The sequence below is a fragment of the Panulirus ornatus genome, chromosome 6, assembly GCF_036320965.1.
Source record: "Panulirus ornatus isolate Po-2019 chromosome 6, ASM3632096v1, whole genome shotgun sequence".
Classification (NCBI taxonomy): domain Eukaryota; kingdom Metazoa; phylum Arthropoda; class Malacostraca; order Decapoda; family Palinuridae; genus Panulirus; species Panulirus ornatus.
Genome location: NC_092229.1, coordinates 50,472,480 through 50,483,882, shown reverse-complemented (window position 1 = coordinate 50,483,882; position 11,403 = coordinate 50,472,480). Strand labels below are relative to the sequence as shown.

At 42.3% G+C, this 11,403-nt stretch overlaps 1 protein-coding gene across 2 annotated transcripts in view; it reads right to left on the bottom strand.

Annotated features, from left to right (window-relative positions):
* Positions 1 to 3,544: 3,544 nt before the first annotated feature.
* Positions 3,545 to 11,403, bottom strand: part of LOC139749229 (uncharacterized) — a 34,695-nt gene continuing 26,836 nt past the window's right edge. For both annotated transcript variants that reach the window (XM_071662932.1, XM_071662930.1), the window contains 4 exons: positions 10,844 to 11,090; positions 10,256 to 10,357; positions 8,646 to 8,805; positions 3,545 to 8,357 (listed from right to left, as the gene is read on the bottom strand). In XM_071662932.1, coding sequence (XP_071519033.1) covers positions 6,775 to 8,357; positions 8,646 to 8,805; positions 10,256 to 10,357; positions 10,844 to 11,002 — 2,004 coding nt within the window. In that variant the 5' untranslated portion in view covers positions 11,003 to 11,090 and the 3' untranslated portion in view covers positions 3,545 to 6,774. The remainder of the gene's footprint in view (positions 8,358 to 8,645; positions 8,806 to 10,255; positions 10,358 to 10,843; positions 11,091 to 11,403) is intronic.

Genomic DNA, 11,403 nt, shown 5'->3' with positions numbered 1-11,403 from the left:
ACATGTACATAATTCATACTGTCTGCCTTTATTCATTCCCATCGCCACCCCACCACACATGAAATAACAACCCCCTCCCTGCGCATGTGTGTGAGGTAGCGCTAGGAAAAGACAACAAAGGTCACATTCGTTCACACTCAGTCTCTAGCTGTTATGTATAATGTACTGAAACCGCAGCTCCCTTTCCACACCCAGGCCCCACAGAACTTTCCATGGTTTACCCCAGACGCTTCACATGCCCTGGTTCAATCCATTGACAGCACGTCGACCCTGGTATATATATCATACAAACCTCCAACAGCCAGGATCGAACCCGGGACCCCTGTGCAAGAGGTGGGAATGCTAACCACTAGGCTATGGGCCCATAACCTAGGGCATGTGAAGCGCCTGGGGTAAACCATGGAAAGTTCTGTGGGGCCTGGATGTGGAAAGGGAGCCATGGTTTCGGTGCATTATTACATGACAGCTACAGACTGAGTGTGAACGAATGGGGCCTTTGTCTTTTCCTAGCGCTACCTCGCACACATGAGGGGGGGTTGTTATTCCATGTGTGGCGGGCGATGGGAATAAATAAAAGGCAGACAGTATGAATTATGTACATGTGTATATATGTATATGTCTGTGTGTATATATATATATATATATGTGTACATTGAGATGTATAGGTATGTATATTTGCGTGTGTGGACGTGTATGTATATACATGTGTATGTGGGTGGGTTGGGCCATTTCTTTCGTTTGTTTCCTTGCGCTACCTCGCTAACGCGGGAGACAGCGACAAAGCAAAATAAATAAATAAAATAAATAAAAAAATAAGTATATATATATATATATATATATATATATATATATATATATATATACACTTTTATAAATTAGACGCCGAGGATTTACTATTCATATGCCCTTCACTCTGCATAGACGCACACACATTGCATCACTTTACGAGCTGTCGTCCCGAACGAAGGACGTGGCCAGCTTCCAAGGAGCTGCAAGAGCCTCTTAAGGATAAATGTGATTCCTGTGGAGGTAAGTTAGTAAAAGTGCTTAATATATATATATATATATATATATATATATATATATATATATATATATATATATATACTAATTCTTTATTCAGAGATGAGAAGAAACTAATTCGTTATTCTTTCGTCTAAAAACCTAACAAAAATTCGCGGCAGTGGCAAAAATATACCTATGAAATTAACTCTGAATGGCCAGAATACTAACCCTAGCTCGGTGGTCGTGTTGGCGAATTATCATACCAGATTAATGGGAGACTCGTGGATAAAAAAGAAAAAACGAATTTTTATACAAATTCGTATCCTCTGCAGTATACCACGTGGCAGCACTTCCATGTGGTACACTCGAGTAGCGCCTTAATTTGATCGAGACTCAACCTCCACCAGTACTTGAAGGATATAGACTACGTTCATGGTAAGAGTGTATGTGGTCCTGAAGAAGGTGTTGAGATCTCTCCGCTGGTGGATGTAGTAGAAGCCTGACGATAAGGGCCTACCCTGAAGCCCAAACAACCGAGTTGCAGACATAGAATTAGTTGCCGCCTGTACTTGACTGTGGATGCGTCTCTATTTTGTGCGCTCAATACAGTACATACTATGTCTTCTACAGTAAATGTACCTATACAGTATGAGTAGTAAGAAGACCACTGTATATCTGGACAGTAGTGTTAAGTTACGTGAATGAAGAATGTTTCGTAAAGCCAAAACTAAGAAATTTGAAACCAGCAAAGGCTAGGTCAGGCCTCCTTACAGCTTCAGTCATGACTACAGTTTACGTCTTAGTAAGTACTACAACTCGTTTTTATATTGATTGTTTATTGATGTTGTAAGATTAAAAAAAAGAATCTTTCATAAACCAGTGAACACAAGAAAAATCCCAAATTTTGAAATATATTTCTGGTGGTCGGATTTTTCAGTATTTCACAAGAGGAAGCCATAAGGATAGCGAATTGGTGAGGTTTCATATATATATATATATATATATATATATATATATAATATTTATTATTATACTTTGTCGCTGTCTCCCGCGTTTGCGAGGTAGCGCAAGGAAACAGACGAAAGAAATGGCCCAACCCCCCCCCCCCCCCCCCGTACACACCAGCATGGTCTACCACTTTACATTTTCTATATAAAAAAAGAGATGTGCGATGATTACTTGAATAATAAGCAATGTAGAGCCTTAGACTTTATATTCAAGCTAATATATATATATATATATATATATATATATATATATATATATATATATATATTTATATATATATATATATATATATATATATATATATATATATATATATATATATATATATATATTTATTTATTTATCCCCTGGGGATAGGGGATTAAGAATACTTCCCACGTATTCCCTGCGTGTCGTAGAAGGCGACTAAAAGGGGAGGGAGCGGGGGGCTGGAAATCCTCCCCTCTCGGGTTTTTTTTTTTTTTTTTTTTTTTTTTTTTTTTCAAAAGAAGGAACAGAGAATTGGGCCAGGTGAGGGTATTCCCTCAAAGGCCCAGTCCTCTGTTCTTAACGCTACCTCGCTAATGCGGGAAATGGCGAATAGTTTGAAAGAAAAATATATATATATTATATATATATATATATATATATATATATATATATATATATATATATATTTATCCCTGGGGATAGGGGATTAAGAATACTTCCCACGTATTCCCTGCGTGTCGTAGAAGGCGACTAAAAGGGGAGGGAGCGGGGGGCTGGAAATCCTCCCCTCTCGTTTTTTTTTAATTTTCCAAAAGAAGGAACAGAGGGGGCCAGGTGAGGATATTCCGAAAAAGGCCCAGTCCTCTGTTCTTAACGCTACCTCGCTAATGCGGGAAATGGCGAATAGTTTGAAAAAAAAAAAATATATATATATATTATATATATATATATATATATATATATTATATATATTATATATATATTATATATATATATATATATATATATATATATATATATATATATATATATATATATATATATATATATATATATATATATGTATATATATTAGCTTGAATATAAAGTCTAAGGCTCTACATTGCTTATTATTCAAGTAATCATCGCACATCTCTTTTTTTATATAGAAAATGGAAAGTGGTAGACCATGCTGGTGTGTACAGGTAAATCATTTCCCTCAATTTCCTCTCTTAACCAAATATTTCGTTGCGTTTAAAGGGTGTATTATTTGGTAGATTGTTATATACATTTTTTAACAGGTCTAGTCAGCATGCTTATACCACTATATCCAAACATTTTATTATAAGAAGTACTTCCTTAATGAAGGATCTCATATATATCAACTTAGAAATACAGTATGACACACTGTTATTGTCGAAGGACTTGCCATAAACTACCTATTTTTAGTTATTACAAGGTGACGCGCCTTCTCTGGCTAGCTGTTGTTAGTCAAGTATGTTGCTGTAATATATATAACATTTGGAATATTAGATACGAAATACAGAATATGTTCCATGGGAAAGAAAATAACACAACGCTCTCAAATACTTACTTTATTTACGAATGATGTCAGAACATACTTTGTTCGATTTAAGTACATTAGATCATGCATACGTTTACAGAAGGGACACACCGACACAAAACTTTCACCAGCATTTCGTTACAATAACTGAATCATGACACATAAACAACCTTCTGACTAGTTTTTTAGGGACTGGACAGAGGAACGTACTCATGCACATACACACACACAGTATACCACAGCAGTCCAGCTGCTTCGTACTGTAATTCACGTGTTTTGTAGCCATTCTTGGTCCACTAACGTGATCCCTGGCATGGATTGATTGCATGACACTTAAAGATGCTTAGGAGAAAGGGAAATCAGAAATACCTGCAGTTATTCAGTTACTGAAACTCCAACGAGTCATTTCCGTGTGTTGCTTGAGTGATTGATTGGCAATCAGACGTTTAAGATTACTGAATATTATACTTCCCTTTACTGTTTGTGTTGCCCAACAAATTTCACAGTTAATTTATATTTTCTCCCCAAAAACCATTTAAATTTCGCGGGGGCTTTAATGCTGTGGTCACACCTTGCATGGTGCGTCCAAAGATGACCAAATTCAACACTCTATCCAGTACAGAATTTACACTAGGATTACATTTAACAATGAACTACACGGCAGTTTCTTTTACCTTAAAGATACTGTACATTACTCAAAATCCTTTTACATATGGCACACACAGCTACTGGCTGTAGTTCATACTAAAAAAAAAATTATACTGTACGTTGGAGCGAAACAATTGAAGGCCAGTTTCATGATGTTCAGGGAAACCGTAAGAGAACTAACTACAGCTTGTATGAGCTCTTTAACTACGATGATGATCCACATAAAAAAAAAGAAACACACACACACACACACAAATGATACATACCACTCATTCAGAGAGTTAGATCATGTAAAAAAAAAAAAAAAAAGGGTGTTTTGAAATAAAGTTGAAGCGTAGGCGTGTTGGTTCGAGTTAAGAGTACATGTAGAGCAGTTTGAGGCATAGGCTGTCTGGCATTATGGTGGCGGGTGTTTTCTCAGTAACATAAAAAAAAAAAAAATAATCAGACGATGAAGGCATTAGCCAAGGCTGTGGCTGTGTGTGTGATGGTAGTTGCTGAAGCATTGGGTTATGCGTGTTGTATAGCCAGGGGCGAATTTACTGGGTGGGTGGGTATGTGATACACATAATATCAAAAATTAGAACTCGGGCAATATTTTTTGGTGGATGAATACGTTGTCGGGTAATTTTTTTACGAGATTGGGCTATTATATGAGCGGCAAATTCTAATTACAGTTAATTATGTCTTAAAAAGGTGACACGTATTATAATCGTCGAACAGTGATATGTTGGGCAGTGATACCTCATAACACCCCCCATACAAAATAGCTAATGTTCGCCCTTGATTGTAGTGGTGGAGATTGGCCATGAGTGATCTGGTTGAAGGGTTTGGAAGCCATTATGTAGCAACTCAGAGACAGATAACCCATGTGTTGTAGGAGAATTAGACTGTGCAGGCTGTATCGTATTATAGTGTTAGGCTATGTTTGAGTGTAGTGACGGGAGAATTTGGTTGTGTGTGAAGGATACAGTCATGTTAAATGTACTCATGAGATTCACTGGTTAAGTAAGCTGTCAGAAACTGAGAGTGGTTTCGTAAGGGTTTGTTAAGTTTTCAACTTTTTTTTTTTTCAATTCCGATAGAAGTGAAAGGAAAGGCAGAGTAAGTGGCATGTATTTGAATAGATAAAGCGATATAGCAGGAAGCGTTTTTGAACGAATAGATAAATAAAAATGGGATGGTTTTTACTTAGCTATGCTTGAATTATGAAAGGCGAGAGCATGAAAACTAGATCTAGTTTCAGACTGTGGTCCGTATTTTTTTTTTTTTTCTTTTTTGATGTCTGAATTGATATGAAACGCTTGAAGTTGTTGATGTATGACCCAACAGCGATTTTACTTATATACCTTGTTTTGTTGGCATAAAATTCAAATGAGCTGTGGTCTCCTTAGCCAAAAGGAATCACATTTTAGACTTGCGAGTTGTTCCCTTCATTTTCCATAGCTGCTTGTGTCCTTCTAAGGCGGAATTGCTCAGAGACTGTTCCTACGGTAGTTCGGAATTTGTCGAATGATGAAAAGCTGTTCCACAACAACCACAAGGCATTCTATAAAGGCCGTTTAAATGAGTGACATGTCACGGTAATGTGCAAAGGCCTCTCAGACCTCGTCAGGTATGAGTGTGTGACATAGTGGAGATCGGTGTACACTCTGACAGCTGAACGAAAACAGTTGATGTGGAAAAGATCCACCAGACTTGCATTGCTATGCTTTCACACCACGTAGGAAAACTTTGGGTATAACTGGAGATCGAAGTTTGAAGCGCTCGCTGATTGGAGGAAATTACCGATGACATCAAATATAAGTTGTTCGCGTGGATTGGAGGACATTACAGTGATTCATGTTTAGTAGAGATACTTGTTAAGCTCTCCTTTGCGACCCCTGTGAAAATAATCTTACCTTTGATATCTTGGATAATTGGTTGGTTGTGACTTAAGACGTACCATTAAACCGTCACGTAAAACGCTTAGATATTTACATACAAGGTTTCTAACGAATAAAATGCCTTCGCCGTATGATTCCTTGAATTTCTGGAAGTTCACTTAATTCATCTCGACACTAAAAGTTTTAGAACGTTTTTGATACACGGCATATCATTATTGCCGATGATTGATGCTGAGACACACGAACGAAAATCTATAAAATTGAAGTTCATATTTCCTTTTAGTCTGCCGTGAAGACTGGTGGTGACATCTGCCGTCAAGACGGGCGCTCGGTGACACGTCTTCGTTTTAAAACTGTTGTTATACCATTTGTGCTGGGATTCACAACACGATGTCTTTGCTTCTTTAGGATTTTTTACCCTTTATCTTAACTGTATAATGAGACATACTCTCACAACATACCCACAGAGACTCCAAGGGTGTGTTTATCAAGGCCGTCAAGGCAATTTGGATGTTTGTTTCCTAGTGAGTGAAAGCAAGGAAAAAATTTGCATATTACCATATTACCTCGTCACAAAGCTCTCACAATGTTGCAGCTTAGTTTAATGTAACATTAGGAGCCATGGATTGGTGCTTGAGTTGTTTTTTCTTTTCTGTCCGTTACTGCTTGCATAAGTCACTTTTAAGCCATTCTACTCTGTCGTTTCGACTGTTCTCATCTGATGATGACGCAGGGACGACATTTGCCAGGCTGCAGGAGCGCTGGGTGGCACCGTGGGCAGTGTGGGTTGAGTTGCAGCTCCTCCATCCTTGTCTCCGGAGGCGGCGGGAACAGCATCGTCATGTGCCCCTCCTCGTCGCTGTGGTGGTGGTGGTGATCGTCGGCGCTGCGGTGTTCGCGGGTCTCGTTCAAGCTGTTGTGATCCACTTCGGGAGGATACTTCGCTGAGAGGGAGAGTTCAGGCGAGGGGATGTAGAAGTCACGGTTACCCCCGCTAGATGGGAACTGGATTTGGAGTCTCCCGGGCGTGGTCTTGCCGTATAGTCGGAAGTAAGAGTCGTAATATCGGCTACGGGTTGTCAGAGGCGTGGGGTATTCCTGTTTATGGTGTTTGATGGAATTACTAGAAAGGAGGACGGGAGAGAGGTTAATGGAAGCTGAGTGGAATGCTGGAGACGGCAGGGAAGCTCTGGGAACCCATCTCTCTCGAAGACTCGCAGGTATACGGGGTGTAGAGGCCTCTCGAGAGGACGAGTGGCTAGCTCGAGACGCAGGGAGCGTGGCAGGTGTAAAACGCTTGGAGTTTTCCTCCGCCGAGAATACCGATGGAAGGCGCGGCTTATGCGTGACTGCTGAAGGTAAAGAACTTCTTCGAAAGGTTTGTCTCCCGGCCTCGGGCCGCACCACCAGTGGCCGAAACACGACGCCTTGTAATTCTACGGGATTATTGGGTGAAGGGGTTTTGTCTGCTTTCATGGTGAAGAGGAATTTATTGCCGGGTTTGCGGGCGACGCTTCCTGGCATCATTGTGAGTTGGGGATCGGGGCGACTGCCTCTGCTGTTGTTGGTCTCCACACTCGACTTTGATGCATCCGAATGTTTACCAGGAGCTTTTCGACTCTGACTGTTGTTGGAGCCCGCAGAAAGCTTGGTGTGACCAGCAGGTGACCTAGTGCGGCCCCGGATATTTTGTGATGAACTTTGGCTAGGTGTCGGAGCTGGAAGCTTCAGTAGATCTTGGGTTATGGTGGGATCCGTCACGGGTTGTGACGTGGTCTGAATGGCTGGGGTACGTTGAGGCTTGCCCGAGGTAGATTGGGGAAGCCACCTCTTGGCTGGTGTGGCGGGCGGAGAGGTGGGTCTCTTCGGGTCCTTGGTGATATGTGTGACGGGTGGATTAGCATGTCTTCTCGGTTCCTGGACGATGGTGGGCTGTGTGACGGGTGCATTAGCACGTCTTCTCGATTCCTGGACGATGGTGGGCTGTGTGACGGGTGGATTAGCACGTCTCCTCGGTTCCTGGACGATGGTGGTCTGTGTGACGGGTGCATTAGCACGTCTTCTCGGCTCCTGGACGATGGTGGTCTGTGTGACGGGTGCATTAAAACGTCTCCTCGGTTCCTGGACGATGGTGGTCTGTGTGACGGTTGGATGCCGGGGCTTCTGTGAGACTGGTCGCGGAGCCTTGGAGGCGACTTCGACGGAAGACGATTTGGTAGCCTTCGGGAACGTCTCCCTGACGACACTTCCCCCGGCACTGACGGAGATGGTGTTGGCCTCGTCGCTGCCGTCAGGTGCTACCGAAAGACAAGACGATAAAGACAGAGAACATACAAGGCAAAGGAGGAGGAGGAGGGGGTCGTACGTGTTTTTCCGAGAGCAGTACGCCCGAACAGGAAGAATTTTTGCCTGTAATAAACTACAGACAACTGCGTTTAAGTATGGATATTCATTAACAGTCACAACTGTCGTTAAGTACGATCATAATCAGTGAACAGCTACGATACAGATAACTTAGTAGAGCTCAACAGAGAGAAGATTTTACAGCAAGTACAATACACAGAGGACATGTGTGAATTTATCACCTTCGTCTGCTGTATGGTTATTGATGTCGTAGAGCTCGGGGGCCGAGGAACAATCCACCATATACCAGTGGTCGCAGACCAGGAACTTCTGGTTGAAGAGCGTATGGTTGGGACAGAGGTAGGAGTACTTATTCTCCAGGGTGTCACACATATGGTACACCTGCGGACAAACAGACACACACGCATATATAACTGTAACACTGGAAACACAAGTGAAAGATTCGAACATCAAAAGAATCAAATCCCACATACTGCAGTTTATGCATGATAAACATGATTATCTCCGAAGACGCATATATAGATGCAACAAAAGTTTGACTATTCACCGTAAGAACAAACACATGTCGAAGAAATTAAAACTATGTAGTACCTGGACTGAATTTGAATCTTAATGATGATTATGCTATCAAGAAATTATGAAAAATGAATCTGTATAGTGCGCTTCAACTGCATAAGTTGATCGATCAAAAAGTATCGAACAGTTGAAAGTATCAGTTACAATACTCATTTTGGATGTCCTTCAATTGTCCTGTTCGGGTTCAAGTCACAGTGGCCTTTGAGATGTCTGCTCCACAAGTCCTTGGGAGAGGGAGGAGGTCTGTCCCTCTGTGAAGGTGTCTGGCTGGGCTGTGGGGGCGTCCGTTCTTCTCCACAACTTTACCCAAGAGACATCCTCAATTATCCACGAATCTCTGAGGCGTCGTCCAGTCGCCAGAACCACCTCTTCCCTCAAGGGCCTCTGGAGTTTACAAATCTCTGAGGCGTCGTCCAGTCACCAGAACCACCTCTTCCCTCAAGGGCCTCTGGAGTTTACAAATCTCTGAGGCGTCGTCCAGTCACCAAACCACCTCTTCCCTCAAGGGCCTCTGGAGTTTACAAATCTCTGAGGCGTCGTCCAGTCGTCAGAACCTCCTCATCCCTCAAGGACCTCTGGAGTATACAAATCTCTGAGGAGTCGTCCAGTCGTCAGAACCTCCTCATCCCTCAAGGGCCTCTGGAGTGTCACAGATTGTGTTTCCTCCAAGAGTCACTCATCCAGTCCGTAGTCGGATCACAGTCACCCCCCTCCCCCTCACAGGTTCCTCGACCCTTCGTCGTCCGTAATACGCTACAACAAATTCCAGGGAACAGGTTTGTGCTCTCGGATCCATTGGGCTGTTGCCCCGTAAAGAATTCCTACACTGTCATTGGTCGATTAATGGTCGATTCTTCATTTGAATCTTGGATGTTATTGGTCGAATGTTCTTTCGGAGTCATGGGCGCCTAATCTGAACCATTCCTTCGACTTTCACTCGCTGAATCGTTTTCCCCTCGAGACCCCTCACTAAATAACAGGTCAGCGTTAGAGAGATCTCATCTAGCTTTCCCCGAGGACGTTAATGATCATGTCTGTTGTACGAGGCGGTTGATAGAGGAAGTGATATCATAATGTCTCTCATAACAGGTGTCCGACGAGGCCATCTGCGGGAGGGGATGTGCACCAGAGGGATGTCAAGTAAAGGTCTGTCTTTTGCAGATGGTGCCATCAAGAAGCCACCGCACTGGAGTCGAGGTAGAACGGAATGAGAGGCGTCCTTCAGATATTTTAGGGCGTCCTGTGACAGAAGTACCTGGCAGCTGGTGTCCGGGTCGGCGTAGTATCCAGCGGCGTGTCCCGCGCAGCTGAAGGAGGTGGCGGGGATGGTGCCGAGCAGAGGGTGGGTCTTATTCTCCTGCGGGAGGAAGAACGGCAGCGGTGAGTGGCTCTCTCTCCAACATCAACTCTTTCAGTATGAATTTTTGAGTTACCTTTAAAGGCACGACTTCCACGTATCACAATTACCAATTAACCGCTTTATTTTTTCCCTTTTGCTCATTTACAACCGCACACTACATGTGCCTACCTTTCTACCACACTCGGTAACTCTTGACAGTATCATATACACCCTCTATACACTTCCTGTTATTTCCTGAAGAGGACATACCTTCCGGAAAAAATGTCTCTTCCAAATTGTATAACTTCTACCTATATATATATATATATATATTTTCAATCAACCTCATATTGGCATCTATTTTTTATTCTCTGAATTTCTTTTAAGATTATTCTGTCCTTTGTGTTTATTTACCACACCACACCCCTTGGCAAATATCCTTCACGTTTAAGCTACTCTGCTTGTATGTATATTCTATGAACCTAATATATTAACACGACTTACTTTTGTCTGGTCCGTTACTCCATTGCTGCACGAGGTGAGGGAGTAGATGAAGAGGAGGAAAAGGAGGTGAGGGAGGCGGCAAAGGGGGCGTTGAAGGGAGTTGAAGGGGAGAAGTAGGTGTGGGTGAAGGAAGGGTGTCCCTCTGCTCAGTCGCATCATTGCTGCGTCCTCCCTCTGGTATTGTCTCCGTTCTCTCTGATGGCGGCAGGATGGACCGTTTTCTGTCACTGGTTTATCAGGACTAACTCTGTAAAATACGAAGCGTTTGTATTATACATTTTTATTTTTTCTGTAGAACATTAGACATCCATCACGCTGAAAGGGATCGTCACAGAGTGGAGGGAGAATGATTATTTATCATGATCTAAATATATGATAGATATGCCGCTAAATTGAAATAAAAGATGAAAACCCGATTTAATACTGGTATATTACAGATTCATAAAGACTAAGCTTAGCATATCATCTAGGCAGTGACGGCCCTTTCTCGAGTGTGCCATTACTGGCACAGGTTGACTTGGGGTACCGTCTACCGAGATCAGGAGGCTGTGGGCGGAATC